Below are 20,716 nucleotides of genomic sequence, written 5' to 3' on the forward strand. Positions count from 1 at the left end.
TGTTCGTTAAGGCGAAAGGGAGGGTGACGCCACACGAGGGCGCTAAGGGGATATGATGTTGGCGGTGGTGCTATTGCTAGTTGTGGTTCGTTCTAGTGGCCAGTGGTGGTGCAGTGGATGGATGGGTGGGTGGGTGGTTCTTCTTGTTGTTGTTCTTGTTGTCCTCGTTGTTGTTACTGTTGTTATTACTGTGCTATCCGTACTGGCGTGCCCACGCTGTCGGGTGTGCAATGGGAGGAGGCAGATCTCGGTGGAGAAGGACAAACGCGCCGGACTCTGAAAAAGCTGGATGGATCGAGTCTTGTGAAATAGAGTCTGCGGTCGGCAAGGTCCGTGATGATGGCTGGTCCGTACTCCTTGTAAGTCTGTACGGATACGGATACTACTAGGTATGGGATACTCTAGAGGCTATCTATGAGACGAATGCCCCGGGATCGAGGATGGGCCCTCGTCGTCCCTTATTCTTATTTTTCAAGGGTCTCGCCGACTCATTGCCCACGAGGGAAGCATGGAGGAGCACACAAGAAAGAGGGAAAAAGGACCAAAGAGGCCACCGGGACTTACAGATTCGGCACCCCGGTTCGGCAAGGCCTTGGCTGGGCCTGTCCATTCATTCATTCCATGCGCATTCCAGCGTACACATCCCACCGACACCTACACACACCAGCTGAATAGAGTCTGTCCAGCCTACCTACAGCTAGCTTCCAGCTTCCTCCCACCTCGCACGCAGAGGCCGCCCAGATTGAACTGGCGGTTGGGAATTGAGAACGGGGGGAGGGGGGAGAGAGGGGGCCGCGGCCACCAAGGAGAAACAGGGCGCAGGAGTGGTGTGTTCCAGGTTAAGCTATCGGTAGGTTAGCTGGCACATGCGATGGCACACGCGATGGCCGCTGCAGCACTGCCAGCCAATGCGGGCGATGACGCAGATGTGCCCAGCCCAAGCATCAATGTGTGCAGTTCGATGTAGTGTGTGTACAGAGTATCCGTAGTAGGTACCTACCCATATTGCGGTGGGTTGCAGCATGTGTGCAGCTTCCTTCCCTCCCTCTCCTCTCTTTCTTCTGTCTGTAGGCTGTTCCTTCCTATTTCTCCCTCTCTCTCTCTCTCTCTCTCTCTCCTTCCCCCCCTTCCCTGAACCAAGACAGGGGCTAGCCGATTTGAAGGAGGTTGACAAGCGGATCCATAGTGGAGACTTGCTCTCTGAGGACGGCACTGCACGGGCCAACCGGTGGTCCCCCAAAACATCGATAGACAATCGCTGGCCAGTCAAGTGGGAGTGGGTCATCTGAGAAGCTCATATTGCGTCAGTGATTGGCTGTCAGTTCTGCAACTGGAAACCTCCTTCACGATTCGACCCTGCCCTTTTGAGCACTGGGTGGTTTTGGCTTCTCTCCTCTTGTTTTTCCTTTCTTTGCTTTTTTTTTTTCCTCTTCCATTAATTTTCTTTTCTTTTTTGCTCTGAATCGGTGTTGACTCTCGACTCGGGCGATTATGTCACTGGTCCAGACCTCTCCATTCTCTGCTGTCCAGCAGCTGTATCGATATCCATATCTGTATCGTCATCCGTAATTGTGTCATTAGATAGGTACAGTAGCGTTTCTGTCTGGTCTGTCAGATACACACTTTCCCAAGGTCGTACGTACACCGACTTCGACTTCACATCGTCACTTACATCACAACCGCATGTGCTCCGGTTTCCCTGCCCTGATTCAAGGCATTCCCTTACTGGAAATATCGTCGTCGCGTCTCCACCAGCCCTGCCACCCGCCGGCAGAGTTGCAGTCGACCCCGGCAGATAAACGACACCTGGTCGGTATCATTCCAGGTTTGTTCACCACTTAAAATCTGATCTCTGACCCCTCCCTCTGCAGGGCTCGTCGTGGTTGTTGCAACTCGCAGCCCCCCCCCCCCCCCCCCCCCCCCTTTTCGCCACTCACTCAACCCTCGACTCCGCGGGCTGAGCCATATCCCAGTTCCCATCCGCTTTGCGCTTTTGGACCCAGTGCAAGGACAACCTGAACCAACTCTTCTCCTCTTTCCACGGGCTACGGCATCTTGTCCGACCACCACCGGCCACCATTCCTGCCGAAACTTCTTGGTTTGTTGCCGTTCCCATGAGCGCTTTTCTCCGGCCGCAACGGGGGGCGACGGAGGAACGGCACCAGCCAGCAATGTCACCAGCAACGGCCAGCCACACGGCACCAACCCTACCGAGTGACATCAACGTGCTTGGCTCAAGTACTACCTACCTCAAGTACTGCCTACCTACTCGCCGTTCGAGAAATGCGACGAGCGAGAGACGCAAATTCATCCACTGACGCAATGCAATCCCTTCTTCGTGTTTGCTACCGAGCCCACTAGAGCCAGCAGCACACGCTGCCTCGCGGCTCTTGCGCGTTTCCTTCGAAAACGTCGATATCATGCCAACCTGTTAAATGATATGCGTGTCGGGTCGATCCCGGAAACACGAACGGGCCAGACACCAGCCGGCTGGGCAGCCTTGATGAACGTCATCAAACATGCCCGGCCAGCGGCGTCGCTTCACTATGGCGTACCTCGACGCCTCGAGCTCGATAGGCGAGCTCGCCCAATATCCCATCCATGTGCGCGCCGGTGCTTGTCTGGCACACTGGCACCGAGACGGAAAGATGCATGATGGTATCTGTGCGACACCGATCCTGGGACTCTTTTCGTTTGCCCCATTCGACCTCACGGCCTTAGCGTCGGTTGCCCATGTGCCAAACCTCTTTCGGCCGCCCTATCAACCCTCATCGGCGCTATTTTGCGAGAAAATCTCACATCTTTCCGCACCCACATGTTGGCTGGCCCCCTCCATCCCCACGGTACCATTGATAGATCGCCTTCTCTTGGACCCCTGCTTGGCTGACGAGGGAAATTGGCCAGCTGTGCTCTGACTAGACAAGACATACAGGCAGAGCCTGCCTAACCCATTGACAAAGCCGTCCGCCTGGGCCTACGCTGCCAGTGGTGTAGTCGACTCACACGCTGCCACAATGTATTCTATCCGTACGACAATCGACGTGGTCACCACTCGCAATCGCACCGTCGACGCCTTTGTTTTTTCTTCTCCCCCCCCCCCCGTTTTGTTTTCCAACCGTCTCCTCGCGTCAGCATGCTCCTGAGTCCTGACGCGCCCCGGTCGGGAATGCAAACCGCGCCCGCGCCCCGCGAACAGGAACCCAAAGCACGACGGCTTCACCTGCCAGAGCGCACTAGCTGCCCGATGGGTGCCAAATGCAATCTTCGGCGGCATCTGCTCTGCACACCTCTTCCCTGTCCAGCTGGACCTGCTGCACCTCTTGCAGATTCCTCGTCGTGTGCTCCTCCCAAGTGCGCGCTTCCCAGCTGAAGAGGTCGCGTTTCGGCCGGCCCAGACCCCCGCCATACCGCTCTCGAATCCTTGACTCCCCTTCATCAAATATCCCGGACGACTTCGCCTCAATTCCGGACCTCTCCGTTGAGAAATGAGATAACGCGGACCCTAGCCGCCGTTCTAAACTTTTTTTTTTTCTTTACCCTTCTCACCCGAAACACCACCATCGGCGATACTGACCCATTGCACTCGCCGGTCAACGGTCGCGGGTCCCCCCCCCCCCCCTCTCTCTGCCCCCCGGAGACCGCTAACTGACATCTCCAATGAGGGAGTAGGCAGGTTGGCACTTGGAGAGATTACCACGGGGCCAGTCCTCCTCGCCCTTGGCTTGGCGGCCGTCGTGAAGGTGCATTCTATTCAGACCGATCCGTCGCCTCGCCTTACCTCACCTACCATGCGCAAGCAGGTAATGGGCATGTGACATCCCTAGAGGGGCGTCGTAAATTTTGCCAAGACATGCGAATATGGCCATGGAGTTGCTCGTTTGAGCGGCCTGCACAATCTCGCCAATTTAGAAGCTTAGGGCTCTGCTCCACGCCACGCCTCTCTCCCTTTGCATGGGATGGATGAATGGATGGATGGATGGATGGATGGGGCCTGACTCTCGGTCCGACCGGCCAGTTTTGGAGTTGTGCTTTACTCAAGAGATCCTCAATCCTCATTGTTGTCTTGTACTCGGACGAAGACAAAGACAAGTGGGAGGGATACTCTCTCTGTCTCTGTAAGAGAGAAGAAGGCCGCGCTGGTTGTGCAACATGATCCCGACGCATTGATGGTGCTCCAACTCGAATCTCGTTGCGTTCCCATGATTCGAGCCTTTCCCAGGCAAGCACCAACGGTTGCGCTATACCATTCAACGACTCGAATGGGCCAGTACCATTGTTCTCACAAATAGAAAAGCAAGCAAGCAAAGCAAACAAGTTTCTTGCTTGTTGTCGTTGCGCGATCGAGTCTTTGTCTATGCTGACGGTGTTGCATCCACCGCTGGAAGCATCGTGGCACCTCCACGATGAGGACGGAGGCAACATGTATTCGCCGCATCCCTCGAGACCGACAGCAGTGATAAAACCCAAGCTCCCTCGAATATGTCTTTCTCTCGCCGGTGTCGTATAGAGCTTGTTCTCCTCGACCGCATTCATCGGCCACGCGTTCTCGCTGTTGGCTTTGACCTGTTCCACAAGCGCTGATATCGGTTGTTGTTTTGTGTCACCATGTCTTCTTCACTAGATTCCACGAGCCTAGAGCCTGCTCGAGGCCACATCGACAACACCCCGTACGCCGGCGCCTATCAATCTCGCTTCACCGCAGAGGTTCTCCATCCGGACGGTAGCCACGGCTCCAGCCACCCTTCTGCCGTCGGGCTGGACATCCATCTCCTGCGTCACGTCAACTGCGGCTACCTCTCGACGCATGGGCGTGCGCCGACGCTGCTCGCTCTCAAGCAGCATGCCCAGGCGCTGGCCATTCTCATAGCCAAGCTGGCGCCTACGACCGAGTATGCCGAGGTCAACAACCAGAACAACGTCCGCGGGCGCATCAAGAAATCCTTCAGGGACAACGAAGCGTTCGACTGGCTCAACGACCTGAGTCACACGTACCAGAACGACGACGAGTGGCATTACAAACCGCTCAGCGACCTCATGAACCAGATCCGGCACCAGTCCGATACCCAGGACATCATTCACCACTGCCCCCTGCAATCATTCGAGGAAGACAGGGAGAAGAGGACGAAGCCACGGCCATACGCGTCCCACGGCGTCCTGGCGCTCCACGCGAACGAGTGCCTCGAAATGCTGGACCACGAGTACAGTGCCACAGGAGGCCTCATGTCGCTACTGCCAACCGACGCCGAGACGGACTCGGAGGAGATGAGCGCCGTCCGCAACAGCATCTTGGGGCAATGGCTGCTGTTCAACCAACACCTCGTGGCGCGCATGCACGACCTCGAGCTGGGGTACGCCAACGCTCTCGACGTGACGGCCGGCGAGGCAGCCGTGCCGATGCAGATGGTCTCCAAGATGGGGCCGGACGCCGCGTCGTCCGGGCGCGAGGTCGCGTACCCGCAGGACAAGTGGGTGCTCGCCAACGCGGGCGACGACGTGTTTGACCACCTGCACCGGGTGCTCGACCGGGAAGAGGCGCAGATGGAGTTCAAGAGGGAGATCTGGACGGCCAACGGCACGTACGGCGAGCGCATGTGGAACGAGCAGCGCGGCGGCGACCTCTACGCGCGCGGGCTCGTCTTCTACGACGTCAAGACGCGCTACTACCGGCTGCAGGGAAAGGGCCGCAGCACCATCTTCATCCTGCCGGCACACGGGGTGCACCCGGCGGTGCAGGAGACGCGCAGGCTCGAGGTGACGCCGACGGTGGTGTCGGTGGTGACGCCCATGTTCCCGGCGCGCGTGTCGGACTGGGAGAGCAAGTACAAGGACAAGCTGGACGAGGCGACGCGGACGGAGATCCAGAACCACCGGCTCGTGACGCTGACGCAGACCATGACGGAGCAGAACGAGACGCTCGCAACGGCGCTGGCCAAGGAGCAGATGACGAACGCGCAGTTCGAGAAGCACTACGGCACGGCCGAGTCGAGGGACGGGCCGCGGCGCCTCGAGAAGGCCGTGGCCACCCTTGAGGCCGACCTGGGGAAGAAGACGGAGGAGCTGCGGGCGTTAAAGACGGAGGTGGCGGAGGGCCTGAAGAAGGTGCCGGCCGTGTATCATGGGCTGTTCCCGGTGCCACCGGCCGCGGTGGAGGGGACAACGGGAGGCTCCACGCGGGCACCCAGGGGAGGCCGGTCTGCGATTGTCGTTGACTGAGGGGGGAAGGGTGGTGGGCGGCATCTGTGGATGTGAAAAATTGGTGTTGCTTTGACTTGCTCGCGATGCGTAGTGCCTTGTGTTAACAGCGAACGGATTGCGGCCATGTTAGACGATGGGCGTCCTAGGAGGACAAACAGAGCAACCGCTGCGAGAAACGAGTCGAATAATTCAAACGGTTCGGTTCACATTGTGTACGACGTCCAACATGTGATTCCAGGTCGTTTCTTGTGGTCAGACAAACACACAGCCAGCCGGTCACCCAGTCAGTAATGATGCATGTACAGTTAGTAGTAGTAGTAGTAGTGATGGTGGTGGTAGTAGTGGCATCCGTAGTTCCACGCTAGTGTCACAAAGGATGAATTTGTACGACGGCGGTAAAGTGCGTATCCGTAGTGACTGACCAACTGACCGACTGACTGACCGACTGACTCTGGGAGGGGGGAAGAGAAAAGCATCAGAGCATCGTGAACAAAGAAGAGAGCATCAGGGGTATAGAACAGGCTAGTCCCAATTAGTACTAGTGGACTATCGATAAGCGAGCGGGTCTGGATAGCCGAAGATCCACTTTAGGTGGACCGTTGCCCCGGCGACGGAACATTTGCTTGTTCCGCGGCCCCCCCCCTCCCCTCTTGATTCTCCCCTTCTCTTCATCTCCAAAACAATAACCAACCTCCCCCAACCCTTGCGACGTGCAGCTCGCAGCTCGCAGCTTGCCGCTTGCCGCTAGTCCATCGAGTTCTCGAAACCAAGGACCCAGTGATGGCCATTTGACAGCTGTCCATTGGTCCGTTCCGCCCGTGAGCCCTGCGGCGCAGATGAGAGACATGGAGACCTGGTTCTAGCCTCCCGGCCTAGCCCAGCATCCTCCCTTTGAAGATTTGAAAGTGCGCGGCCTCGACGGGCCTCCGGTGGTACCCTGGCGCCATTCTACACGGCATACTACCGTCATTCATCGTCGAGCTTGGTGTTCCATGCCCTCCCAGACTCCCACCGGACCCGCGAACCCCTCCGTTGCCCCCCTGCACATCGAGCCGTTCGGTTTGTTGACATGCCACCTATCCCATCCCATCCCACATCCCACATCCCACACACACACACACACACACACACAGCCTGCTTGCGAGCCTGCAGATGCTACATGACTGCTGCTGCTGCTGCTGCTGCTCTCCAACCTTGCAAAGAGATACCCACACGATCCCCCAGCCCCTCGATTTGCCCATCAGATCAATCTATCCATCGTCTGGCCCAGTCCGGGGTCCCTTTCTCCATCCTAACCCAGCTCTCTGGCATCCTCTTTCCCGCATGCCCGTGCTTTCTTCCCTTCCAGCATATCATTTTCTCGCGCCAGAGACAAGACATCGCAAAGGCCTGACTAGTCAGCCAGTCCGAGACGGACCCCGAGAACGATAACTTGCTTGTACGTCGCATGGTTCGCAGCGCATCAACGAAGGCATCACGAGAACTACTAGCCCGCAACCACAACCACGAGGAGGAGGAAACAAGACCATGAATTGACCACCGCTCCAGCGGTTGGCGCACACGATTACACAAACCGACACCCTGGGTGGACGGACCACGCCCGCAAACAAACGACAGGCCTCCACGGACGATCATGGCCGCAACGGCCTCCCGGTGGGCCTCCCGGACAGAGATACCAGCAGCTACCCGCAAGGCCACTATCAAGATCAAGCACAAGACCAAGTCCAAGACCAAGACCAAGACCAAGACCACCTCCCTCGCCGCTGTCGCCGCGTCCTCCGCACTGCTCTTCGCCTCCCCGGTCTCGTCGGCCCGGCAGACGTTCCCCTACGTCCCGACGACCGTCCTGCTCTCCCCTCCCTCGCTACCGGGCTCGCCAGCCAACAGCAGCAGCGCGAATGCCGGCATTGCCTACATCTTCCACCCCCGCGGCGCTGGCCTTGAGCTACTGTCCGTCAACATCTCTGCGACGGCCTCTGGCGCCGCGAGCCTCCAGACGCTATCGACGAGCCTGCCTTTCCTCGATGGCGCCACAGACACAACGGCGTTCCTCCCCACGATGGCGGACGACGGGTCCATCGTGGTCCAGGCGGGAGACTGCATGTCGGCCGAGGGCTACGACGTCTGGACTTACACGCCGCCGGTGACCGACGGCACGGCCACCACTTCCGATCCATGGCACAAGACGGCGGCGACATTGCCGAGCACTGGCGACTCGGACGCCGGACCGTATGCCCTCGGCGCCGGCATCAGCTTCTCGGCGACCCTCGCGCCTACAATGTCAGACCCCGTGCTGTACTCGTACGGCGGCATGTGTCTCGCCCCGACGACGGATGACTCGGCCTGGCAGGCCAACGGGACGTACACCAAGTCGATGCTCCGCGTGGCCCCCTCGGGCGCTGGGGGGCAGGATCAGGCGTACACGGCGACGTTCGTCTCCGGCAAGGGCCCCGCATTCCCCGAGGCCGGTTTCTCCTTCACATCGTTGAGCCCCTCGATATCGAACCGATCCGGCGTCGTCACGCAGCAGAACCGCTACGTCCTGCTCGGCGGCCACACGCAGCAGGCATTCATCAACATGAGCTCGGCCGCCATCTGGAACCTGCCCGAGGAGTCGTGGAGCTTCGCGACCGTCGGCGGCCCGCGCGACGTCGGCAGCAGCGAGCTCGCGGTGAAGGACCTTGAGAGGCGCGACGGCGCCGACGATGTCGAGAGCCGGTCGGGCCACACGGCGGTGCTGAACGAGGACGGGACCGCGCTCATCGTCTTGGGAGGCTGGGTCGGCAGCGTGTCGCAACCGGCGTCCCCGCAGCTGGCGCTTCTGGAGATGGGCGACACGTACGGCGACTGGACGTGGTCCATTCCCTCGCAGCAACCGGACGATGGCATCTACGGCCACGGCGCCGCGATACTGCCTGGGAACGTGATGATGGTGTATGGAGGATACGAGATTATGGCGACTTCTGGCTCGAAGGCGAGGAAGAGACAGTCCGGCGGCACGGGGCTGAGGTTTCTCAACATGACTTCAATGTCGTGGTCCTCAAGCTATTCGAACCCGGACTACGCCACCCCTTCAGACGGGGCCGGGGCCGGGGCCGGTAATAACGACAACATCAAGAAGATTGGGCTGGGCGTCGGCGTCGGCGTCGGGTTCGCTGCCATCCTCGGCGCTTTCGTTGTCTACTTCTGCTATAAGAGACATCTGCGCAAGAAGAAGGAGGCGAGAGATGAGACGGTGCGATCGCTGGCGCAGGATGCGTCGCGTTTCCTGCATCCGGACGACGACATGATGGAGCGCGACGACGGATCCGCATTCCCCTGGACAGGCCACGCCTGGTATACGGGAGGCCCCGACCCCTACGAGACCATCGATCGGTCACTCGGGTACGAATCGTTGAGGTCCGGTCGGAACCCGGGAGGAGGCCAAGGGGGAAACTACCAACCGCCCGGCCTGCTCATCCCGCGCAAGCCGATCCCTCGCGCGGCCAGGGGCGCGTATCAACCGCCTGCGAACCTCTCTACGCCGGGTCACATCCACCCGATCTACGAAGCCGACGAGGACGACCCGGAGCACGGCAGCAACGCGCGGGCCTCGCGGCACAGGAACCAGGAGCCCTCGACGCCGACAACGCCCGGATACGCCGACCCGTTCATGACGCCGACGGGCTCCGTGCCCGTGCTGAACCCAGGGAACCGCAACTCGACGACGCCCAGCCCCGAGGCCTTCCTGAGACGGGACCCGGAGGTGCAGGACTGGCAGTCTGACGTCGACGCCGCCGAGGCGCTTCTCGCGCGCATGCCGTCGCGGCGCAACAGCCGCGTGTCGCCGACGCGCCGTGAGTCGATGCGCTCGGCCCGCTCCATGGCCGACGACGAGCGGACGGCGAGCAACGTCTCCGAGTCAGCCCGGAGCGCCATCAGCGTGCCGACCCGCCAGGCGTCGACGCGGCACACCGCCAGCCCGGGCCCCAACAACCTCAACCTGACAATCGTCACCGGGGCCGACAACCGGCTAGGCACGTCGTCCTCGTCGAGCAGCAGTGGCCACACGTACTCGACCGCCAAGAGCACCTTCAACGCCCTCCAGGCCGAGGGCCCCTCGCTGCTGCTCCAGGGCCGACCGCGGCCCGGAAAAGACCACCGCGCGGAAGGCGATGACGGAGGATACAATGACGATGACGAGGACGGGTACAACTACGCCGCCAACGTGCCCGGCAGCCCCAGCAAGCACAAGCCGCGGCGGTCGCTCGGGTGGCTAGGCAGCCTTCGAAGAGTCTTCAGCAGCGGCGTCAACAACGAGTCGTCTGACTCGGGCCACAGCCACGAGAGCCCGCGGCGCCTGTCGCTGGACCAGGTCAGCTCGGACTACGAGCCGCGGCTGATCGGGCTGTCAGGGATCGGCGGCGCCGAGCTGCTGCGCCGGAAGCAGGGACGGCACGACTGGGACGTCGACCAGCGGTCGCTCGACGAGTGGGACATTGAGAAGGCCATCGAGCAGCGGCTCGTGCAGGTCATGTTCACCGTGCCTAAGGAGCGGCTGCGCGTCGTCAACGCCGAGATCGAGCGGGAGGAGGAGGTCGTCCTCGTCGACCCGGACAAGGACGAGATGGACGGGCTGGACAGGCTGGAAGCGGACCTCGAGAAGAGGGCGTTGGTGGAGGAGTACAGCAGGGACAAGGGCAAGGGTAGGGTGCTCTCCGTGGACGACGAAGATGCCGTTGCCGCCGCCGCCGCTGCTGCTGCTGCTGCTGCTGGGGGCCAACGAAGGCCAGACTCTCCCGGAGATGGGTCGCCCGTTCGCGGGAGGCGGCTTGTCCACCTCCCGCCGCCGAGGGACGGCAACACAGGCCACCAGCACCCGTTGCCAAGCCGGGAGGACTCGACGGAGCCGCGGCCGTCGCTGACGCTGCGCACGGCCGAGGTCGTCAGCGTGGCGCGGCCCAAGACGAGGGTGCTCAAGATGGTCGAGAGCTTCGAGTCGCGGAGCAGGGAGGGCAGCCCGTCGCTCGGCTAGAGGCCCGGCGACGCGGATCGCGGCTCCTTGTTCGTGTCGTTCTCCGGCGTGGCGCCCGCCGCGATGGCGGGGGATGAGGAACGAGGACGGGGACGGTGACGACAAGACCGGCTCTACGGCTTTTCTACGAGTGATGAGATGGATGATGACTCCTACGCCCGGATCTGACAACGGGGAAAGGTGTCTTCCGCCCTCGAGGTCGGTGCGTGCAAGGAGGGGAAGGACTACGAAGGAGGCAACTCGTTTGTTTGTGTATATGGACTCTTGGGAACCGGGCACTTTGGCGCGATAGGGGACATGTTTATCGGGATACTCCAAAGGGGGAGAAATTCGGTAGGGCGGGAGGGTTTGTTTTTGCTGTATTTCTACATCTGGCGAATATTTCATCTCTCTTGTCATCTCTGTACGCGGCGATGCCCCCCTCCCGTCGCATTTTCAGAGGTTTTCTTTCTTTCTTGCTCTATTTTCTTTTGACGATTTACGTTGGTGGGATCTTCATGTCTACATATGGCAAACGTGTGTTGGATGCTGGGACGGGGCATCGAATCTAAGCGAGTTTGCTAGAAATCGAAAGACATTTTTCAAATGCAATCTACGTCTGGCTGTCATGTGTGGCTCTCAGTCCTCCGAGTCCCCATCGAGTCATCAGAGATATGGCGTGATGGCCGGTTTTCTGCAATGTGTGTGAGAGACAGAGAGAGAGAGAGAGAGAGAGGGTCTTTCTGGTGGTTGATGAGCGGACCAGATAACGGAATGAAGCTAGGAGAAGGAGAGGTGTACATGGCTGTGGCTCTTGCGGCGATGGAGATCGTGGGCGGGCGGGAATGGAGGTTGTCTGGAGCAGGACGGGTCTCGTCAAGTGTACCTCGGTTAATTGAGATATGTACACAAACAGTTACGAAGCCGGAAGCAAGTTGTCCGCCTCTGTGTATATCTTCTTGGGCCGCGTGGTCTGGTGTGAGTCAGGGCGAGGGGGAGGTTGTGATTCAACTCACTGTGTAATCAAGCATTGGCGGAGCGCCGGCCGGCCAGACGGTCTCAATATGTTTGCGGTACCTACCCAGGCAGGATGTTGGACCGACTGCAAGAGTGAGACGTGACTAACGCGACGACGGGGATGAAGGGAGAGGGGGGTGGGGGTTCGGTTGGCTAAGCTATCCCCGCGCCCCAGGGGCCCGGGCTTCAAGGATGAGGTGGGAGAGAACATTGTTGTTACGCGTCGCGATGGAAACATGATCAAGATTGATCTACAGACCGACGACGTTCGGCGCGGGGGGTGTGCCGAGGCGGCATCACGAAGGCGCCCCCCCGGGAGAGCCCCGTGGCCCGGACGGCGCGCGACGGAGGCACGGGGTCGGGGGATGACATCAACCTGCAGGGGCCGGAAAGAGCAAGGCATCAACAAGGACAGGTTGAGCCCCGTCCCGCACCGCCTTGGAGAGAGAGAGAGTGTGTGTGTGAAAGAGGGTGGCTATCGTTTGGGGGGGAAGTATCTCGATTCCGACGACACGGGCACGATGCCGGCACGTCGGCCTCGATGAGGGGATTCACAGGCCGCCTGGACGGCTACGTCAGAACGCGGAGCATGTGCCCAACACGAAGGACAACCAACAGCCTCCCAGCCCGGAGTATCTAGAGCCTGTAGCATGGGGGTAGGTGTCCCCTGTCTGCTGGCACCGTTGTCGGGGTTCGTGTCTCGGCGCCACGAACCTGTCTCTCTTCTCTGGTGTGAGTGAGTGACTGAGCCAGACAGGCAGACGGCAGTGGAGCAGATGGTCGGGGCCACACCCTGGTCTCAGGTGATAGAGAGAGATAGAGAGAGAGAGAGAGATGAGGAGGAGGGAGGGCGCGCTCAGGCGGCAACTAACCCTAAGAGAGAAGGCCAGAGGCGCCTCGGTGGCGGGTAGAACGGTGATGTCAGTCCCTCAGTCAGGTGAGAGGCAGTGAAAGCGCAGAGGCTCTGTGTGGTTGGCGCGTTTCTCCCCAAGCTAGCTCCCGCGAACGGTCGACCATGTGGTTCCGGGGAGAATTGAGCTTGGGCGTGTTGGTGTTGGTGGTGGTGGTGTAGTTTGTGGGTGGTGAAGTAGAAGGATGGCGGATGGGGGGGGGGGGGGGGGGGGGGGGCCGCACGGTTGGGAGAGGATCGATTAGCCTCTGCCTTAAATAACACTTTTCCTCATGATCCGGCGTTTTCAAATATTCCCCGACCATGGTTGGAATAATAAAGCATTAAAAAGAATTAAAGTATATTAAAAAACAATTTACAAATTCTGTATGATTGTCGTAGGGTACACACGAGACACGCTGCTACGGGATGAGATGACTGACACATGCCGGCGGCGCATCGCGGACGAGCTGGCCGAGGCGTTTTTGCTTGACTTGACCGTCAATCGACGCGGGCTTGCCTCGATTTCACCGACGGGCCTGGGTTCTTGATTCGGGTCACGTTCTGTCAGTCGTCACTCAACAAGCCTCCCTCATTGGGGACAACCGGAAGAACGCCAGTGAGCCGGTCGACACTACAGCCAAGAGGAAGAGTGAATGAAGCCTGCCCGGTGTCCCGGGGGGGGTTGGAGACCATCAGTGTTTTTCTTCTTTTTTTATTTTTTATTTTATTTTTTAATTCGACTGTTTTTTTTTATTCATTTATATCCTGCTCAATTGTTCGTTACTCACTTGCATCTTATTCCATGTGTATCCCTGTATTCCTGATGCTCATGTTTTGTCGTCACACAGGCCATGGTTGTGAGCTGGAGTAGTAGGTACGAGTCTGCAACAAAAGACGAGCGCTGAGAGCCAAGGTCAAGAAGCCTCTGGTTGATTACTGATGATGGCGCATTTCCGCCGGTTGATTATTAATTTTGTTATGATTTTTCAACATAGTTTTGCGCACCGCAGTCGGATGCTTCGAGGTACGAAGCCGTACGAGGGTCGAGATGGGAGATGAACATGAGGGTGTGTGGCTGCTCCAAGCTCGTTTCGTCTCCCAACATCCTTAAGAACTCGCATGTGAAGGTTTGAAGCGAACGGTGACAACCCTCCTAGCAATTTGTTGTAAGGAAGCAAAAAGGTGAGAGTAAATGGACAAAATATAATAGTTGTTTAAACGAACTAATAAAATAAATAAGCAATTTATCATGTTGATATCTGCAGCCGAATATACGGCATGCATGTTACAGCCGATGACACCACCACCACCACCACCACCACCACCAACACCACCACTTCGCACCACACCCCATCAACAATTAAACTAACACACCACACACGCCATCACCACCAACTCGACAGCGGCCTTACCGTTTCGACGCGACGGTAAAGACGGCTGTCCCTAGAGCTGCCTAAAAAAATGAATGGAATTTTGTTTTTTAAAACACGCCGGCGCCAACGGTCCGCCCCTCTTCACCTTTCTTCACCTCCCTCCCGCGTCTGTCGGGAAGGCAACCCAATCCATCCCCCCCCCCTTCACTTCACCGCTCGGGAAGGCTGACTTGGACATGCATAAACACCACGGTCACCGGGTCCCTTTTTTCACTGATGCGTTGGCAATCCGTCCTCTATCTCTCTCTCTCTCTCTCTCTCTCTCTCTCTCTCTCTCTCTCTCTCTCTCTCTCTCTTTCTCTCTCGCTTTTCCTCCCTTGCTTCCCCCTCCCACCCAGCGTCGCAATCCCCTCCGTCGCGAACGGGTCTTGAGGACACTCGTCATCGAAGAAGAGGAAGAGGGATGGATGGATTCCCAGGGTTCAACTCATCACGGCCAACACCGTCCCGCGAAAGTGCGCCAACCAGTCTTCCGAGCTCGGGACGTCTGCTGATGAACAACGTGCTCGCTGGCCTCTCACCGGCAACCCCCAAGCGTCGATATCAACGTCGACATCGAGATGATGGAACAGCTGTCACCGGCCACGCAGTCTCCATGAGTTTGGCGATGCGCAAGAAAGAAACCGACTGTTGATGGCTGCCGCCGAATCCTTTCTCCTCGTCCTCCTCCTCCCCCCCCCCACGCTTCCTCCCTGCGCCCCCCCCCTTCGCCGAGTCTGCTGAGACTGGGACTGACCGAGTTTCCAGAAAGACAAAAAGTGGCATTCTTCTTTTCCATCCGACTGCCGCCTCCCAACCAACTTGTCACGAGCCGCTCGCTCACGACGAAGCGGTTCTTCTCATCCACTCGCCCGTCTCCAATCCCTATCTATCCGATTGTGCTTTTTATTTATTTTTATTTTTCCTCACTTGCCATTTTTGTCTGTAGCCGGCTTACCTATTCGCCCCGCGCTTTACCTTACCTTACTTGCATTGCATCAAACCATCAAACTGCGCCAGCGCTGCGCAGTGCATCCGGTCGCCTTCCCCGGACCAACCGGCGTTGAATACCGTACCCTCCACCTCCCTCCTCCTCCTCCTCCTCCTCCTCCCCGATACGAAAGGCGCGCGTTCTTTCGCCAGAACCGCAGCGGTTCCTTTGTCGCCGGGCTGTTTCCCACCCATTCCCATCCTTCTCGACGGTGGGTTGGCCCCGTTTTCTTGTCCTTTCCTGCTTGTCCTCCCCAAAGCTACCGTTAACGAGCGAGGCGCTCGTCAGCCTGCTCACCGTTGAGCGAGGCGTGGGCCCTCCCTCGCCGATGTGGCGTCTGCCGTGCTCCCGCCGCCGTCAGCACAACGTGCAGGCCCCCCCCCCAACAACAACACCACCCCCCGCCCTCTTCCTCTGCAGCTGCCGCGATCGACCCGATTCTAGATGGGACCCGCATGCCCTGTGGTGCTGCAGCTGCCGCCCAAGGTGGTGAGTGATGCTGTGTAATCCTGCGATGCTGTGATACGGAGTAAAGGAGGGAGGGGGGCTGGGCTGCTGATACCCCCTTTTGCCTGACCCCCTCCTCCCGCTTTGGAGGGGGAGGGAGGGGAGTAACCCAACGGCAGCCTCTCATCTCCGGGTCATTTACCGCCCGCATATGCGGGAAACCAAGACACAGGCGAGGCGGCATGTGGTTGTCGGACCCCCGCCCCCGCGGCCGGACTGTCTGTGTGTGTATCACTTGAGGCCCGGCGGGCGAGGTTGCAGCAGCGACGGCCTCTCTCACTATACAGAATCCCCAGGTCACCCTCCCCTCCCTCCCTGAACCTCTTGTCCGCCAACAACAAGCCAAAGACTAATAGAAAAAAATATAATAAAACCAAAAGAATTTCCTTGTTGGGGCAGCGATTGAGCAGCCACCTCATTGATACCGGGCGCTTGGATTCGGTGACTTTTTTGTTTTGTTTCACCATGGGTTGTTTTTGTTGTTTCCTGCCCTGGTACCACCACCACCACCACCACCACCGCGAGTGTGCCCGATGCCGAAGATTGCATCGTTGAGACGCGCCAACTCACGCAGGCTCGATTGTCACGCAGGGGAATCTCTCCAGCCCGGGTACTGGTTCTCACCTTCGTGTTCTTCGGTGAGTTCGTCCAACGGGGTAAGATTCGTTTTGGATCATTGCAAGGCGGTGAGAAAGCTAGAGAATTCAATGAGAGAGGAAGGAGAGGGAGGGGTAGGATTAGATAGAAAGCCTTGTTGAATTGAATTGATACCTGTGACCTTGTATTCTTCCTTGCTGCATCCAATAATCCTTCTACCTGCACGACCAAGGATGACCCGGAGGCCCGTCGGCTGACCAGACACAGTGACTTACTTTCATTGCGTGGCTCGTCTTGTGCGAGGCGTTCACCATCATCATCATCGCCCGTGTTTTTTTCAGTTTCACAGTGAGACGGCCCTCCCGCCGGGGAGGGGGTAGTTCGGGTCCCACACTTCCCCCGACCACCGGACGGTCGGCACGGGGTGTAACTACCTAGGTCCACCTCGGACGGACACGGCCCCACCGCTATTCCCCGGTGGATTCCACAGAGACTCGCAAGGTCATGAGACGAAAACTCTCCTCCTTTCTTTCCCTTCTCCGTTCCTTCTCCGAACACTCTTCCCCCCCCCCCCCCCCCCCCACCCCTCTAATTCGTTGTATCAGCACATGACAACCGAAATGGAATTCGACCGGAACTGGTGCAAGTAGATCTCGGGATGAATGGCCTGCAGCTAGCGCAGTGGGAGCAGGAGCATATTCGGTGACTCTGACAGATGAGCTGCACCCCATTGCAAAAGTCTGCTGTAAGAGGCCAGGCCATCGACAGCAATCTACTTACAGACCCTGTACAATCATGGTTGTGTTAGTTTGTGTGGCTGGTGCCAGGCTGGGCACTGGGCAGTGTCTCACACACTGTAGCAGATGAGTCGACCGGCATGAACACCCCTCCAGCTGCAAACTGCCTATACTATGTACGGACAAAAAGCTGGGCGAGGGATGACGACAGGCGCTAACAGGTTTGTATGAGAAACCAGGAGATAATCTGTTAAGGAAAGAGGGTCTTATGCCCCACTATGACTCACGTCGACTAATCGCGCCCCAATGGACCACGACATGCATGGTTCATGGGTCATCATCTCCCACCAACACCAACACCAACACCAACTCCAACACCAACTCCAACACCAATTCCAACTCTCACGCACTCACTCACTCGCACATCCATATCCACAATCTAGTACTACCCTGGTCCGGAGCCCGCCACTGCCACTGCCACTGTCACCGTCACCGTCACCGTCACCAGAATCGTCATATAGGGGCCCCCGTCCGTCGCCTCCGAATCCGCGCTGGAGAATCTGTTCGACCATCGACAGACATCAATCCCGCCACAGACGACAAGCACTGCTCTCTGCCCGCAGCTCACCCGTGTCCTTGTTCTTCGTTTTTGCTTTTCCCCAGTTCAGCCCATCCACATTATCACAACGTTGGGCACATTTCCATTACCACCTCCATTTCCACCTCCATCCCCATCCCCATCCCCACCCGTCAGCAGCATGATCTCCCTCACAAAACAGGGCGGCAACACCCACCAGCAGGCCGTCCCCCGGCCCCGCACCGACCGCGTGGTCCCCAAGCCCGTCCCGGAGGCCCAGTCCAAGGATCCCCGCGGCTACCAGCTCGGTCAGCTGCGCAAGCGGTACTCGCCCCGTGAGTCCACCGCCGCCGACGGCACCACCACCACCCTGGTCTTCCGCATCAAACCCTCGGACCCAGATTTCCCCTTTGAGCTGGAGCACCTCGAGTGCGAACTCGCCGTGCCCGAGGACTATCCCGAGGCCGTCCCCGTGCTGCGCGTGCGCAACAGCGATATCCCCCGCGGCTTCGGCATCAACATCGAGCGCGGGTGGGACAGGCTTGTCCGCGAACGCCAGGGCGCCACCTTGCTCTCCCTCACCTACGCCCTCGACAAGAACCTCGAGAGCTTTCTGTCCGAGCAGGAGGTGGCCACCGTCAAGCTTGTGAATTTCAACAAGGACGCCAAGGACACCCGCCATCTCGAACCCTCAACCTCGTCCGCAGCCATAGCCGTAGCCGCCGGTGCGTCGTCTTCCGCTCCGTCGCCGGCTGCCCAGACCACCAGAGCACCGTCCCCGGCCCCGGCCGTCAGGCATTATACGCCCGAGGAGTACTTCACCAAGGAGGAGATGGCGGCCGCCAAAGCCCGGCGCGCGCAGGAGACGCGCCAGCTCGAGACCCGCATGGGACGCCTGTCCCTGTACCGCCGCTCGCCGGACGGCATCGTCTACACCCTCCCCCTCGAGCCTCGCCGCCGCGCCGAGCTGCCATCGGGTCTCCAGGGCGTCAAGACGGTGCATCTCATCGTGCCGCTGCTCTACCCGCTGCAGCCGCTGCGCATCCAGCTCAACGAGTGCGATTCGCAAGCCGCCGAGCCGCTCGAGGAGTTCTACGTGCAGAAGGCGGCCGAGCAGAAGCAGATGACTCTCACAAGCCATCTGAATTATCTGGCGCAGAACATGCACGTCCTTGCAAAGCAGGCTCTAGCGCCGCCCAAACGCGACGTCCAGCCAGCAGACCCGGCGCCGGTTCCCGAAACGGATGCAAAGGAAAAGGCAAAGGCCGCGGCTACGGCAGATGACGGCCGGAGCCACATCAAATTCATCCCGAGGCCCCCTGAATGGGGCCGTGCTCGCGGCGCCGAAGGCGGCGATACGTCGGACGACGACGACGACGACGACAGCAGCAGCAGCGGCCAGAACACGGAAGACGACTCGGACGAAGGCGGCGGCGCCGGCCTCGACGTTGAACCGCCCGGTCTCGCTTCGGGCCTCACCCCCGAAAGGGGCACGGCCATCTCGTTCCCGACCATCGAGCTCCACAGCATCGAGCTCTTCCAGGTGTCCATCCTCAACCTCAGCGTCAAGTGCTCGCGCTGCAAGACCATCAATGAGATCACGGGGCTGCGGCACGAGGTGCCGCAGACGGCGAGCTGCCGCAAGTGCGCGGCCGGGTTTGCGGCGCAGTTCCGGCAGCAGCTCGTGCACGCCAACTCGACGCGCGCGGGCTTCGTGGACCTCACGGGCTGCACCGTCGCCGACATGCTGCCCAGCACCTTCATCCCCGTGTGCGCCAAGTGCTCGACGCCCAGCCAGGGCCTCGTCTCGGTTCGCGGCGACGCCACCACCAACGTCTGCCGCACCTGCCACGGCAGGTTCACCTTCAAGATCCCCGCCGTCAAGTTCCTCGCCATCTCGGCCGGCGGCCTCGCGGCGCCGACGACGGGCCCCGTCAAGAAGGCCGAGAAGCTGGGCCTGCACGCCGGCACCCCGCTGCCGGACCGCGGCGCCTGCGGCCACTACAAGAAGAGCTACCGCTGGTTCCGCTTCTCGTGCTGCGCGAGGGTGCACCCGTGCGACCGGTGCCACGACGAGGCCGAGAACCACGTCAACGAGTGGGCGAACCGCATGGTGTGCGGCTGGTGCAGCCGCGAGCAGCGGTACTCGCCCGAGGCGTGCGGCTTCTGCGGCCGGAGCGTCATCGGGCGCAAGGGCAAGGGCTTCTGGGAGGGCGGCAAGGGCACGCGGGACCGCAAGCTCATGAGCCGCAAGGACCCGAGGAAGTTCAAGAGGGTGGGCGGCGGCGAGGCCTCGAAGAAGAAGGACTAGGAGACGGCAATTGGATGGATGGATGGATGTATGTATGTATTGATGGTGGTTGTCGGGGTTCAGATCAGATAAGAGGTGTAACTCTAGATGTTGCCAGGTTCCGCATCACGATGTCGGCCTTGTTTGAAAGACATCACACCTGAGCCACACATACAACACACACGCACACACACACGTCGTCCCCTGAGCGCCGTCGTGCCACCACAGTGCCACCACAAGGAACGATACGCTATCGAGGCGACTATCTTGACTTACACCCTCAGTGTTGAGGAGGACTGTCCAACTACATACACCCTCAGCATATCATAGACGTGACAGTCATCCTGCCAAGCGCTCGCCTCTCGGGCGGCAGACGGCCGGGCGGGATTCGTTGTGCACCATCGAATTATGCAGCGCCGGCTGAGGATAAACCGTGATATGCCCTCCTATTATCTCCAAGTCCATTGGGCGATAAATCCGTCCATCCGTCACATGAGGACTCCTGTAC

General features: G+C 59.4%; 3 protein-coding genes across 3 annotated transcripts; all 3 read left to right on the forward strand.

The window, feature by feature from the left end:
- The first annotated feature begins 1,902 nt into the window (after positions 1-1,902).
- CDEST_11103 (uncharacterized protein) lies at positions 1,903-6,641 on the forward strand. Its single transcript, XM_062927259.1, has one exon. It carries the CDS (start codon positions 4,606-4,608, stop codon positions 6,211-6,213), a length of 1,608 nt encoding a protein of 535 aa, XP_062783310.1. The 5' UTR covers positions 1,903-4,605; the 3' UTR covers positions 6,214-6,641.
- A 376-nt stretch (positions 6,642-7,017) lies between these two features.
- Positions 7,018-11,778, forward strand: CDEST_11104 (Putative galactose oxidase/kelch, beta-propeller, kelch-type beta propeller). Its single transcript, XM_062927260.1, has one exon. It carries the CDS (start codon positions 7,829-7,831, stop codon positions 11,207-11,209), a length of 3,381 nt encoding a protein of 1,126 aa, XP_062783311.1. The 5' UTR covers positions 7,018-7,828; the 3' UTR covers positions 11,210-11,778.
- A 5,940-nt stretch (positions 11,779-17,718) lies between these two features.
- Positions 17,719-20,716, forward strand: CDEST_11105 (Putative Zinc finger, CHY-type). Its single transcript, XM_062927261.1, has one exon. The coding sequence runs from the start codon at positions 18,100-18,102 to the stop codon at positions 20,227-20,229; it is 2,130 nt and encodes a 709-aa protein (XP_062783312.1). The 5' UTR covers positions 17,719-18,099; the 3' UTR covers positions 20,230-20,716.

Source organism: Colletotrichum destructivum, chromosome 7 (genome assembly GCF_034447905.1).
Source record: "Colletotrichum destructivum chromosome 7, complete sequence".
In the NCBI taxonomy this organism is placed as follows: Eukaryota; Fungi; Ascomycota; class Sordariomycetes; order Glomerellales; family Glomerellaceae; genus Colletotrichum; species Colletotrichum destructivum.

What these genes read in the sequence shown, in the direction of transcription:
- CDEST_11103 (XM_062927259.1), top strand. Translation starts at nt 4,606, where the DNA reads ATGTCTTCTTCACTAGATTCCACGAGCCTAGAGCCTGCTCGAGGCCAC.
- CDEST_11104 (XM_062927260.1), top strand. Translation starts at nt 7,829, where the DNA reads ATGGCCGCAACGGCCTCCCGGTGGGCCTCCCGGACAGAGATACCAGCA.
- CDEST_11105 (XM_062927261.1), top strand. Translation starts at nt 18,100, where the DNA reads ATGATCTCCCTCACAAAACAGGGCGGCAACACCCACCAGCAGGCCGTC.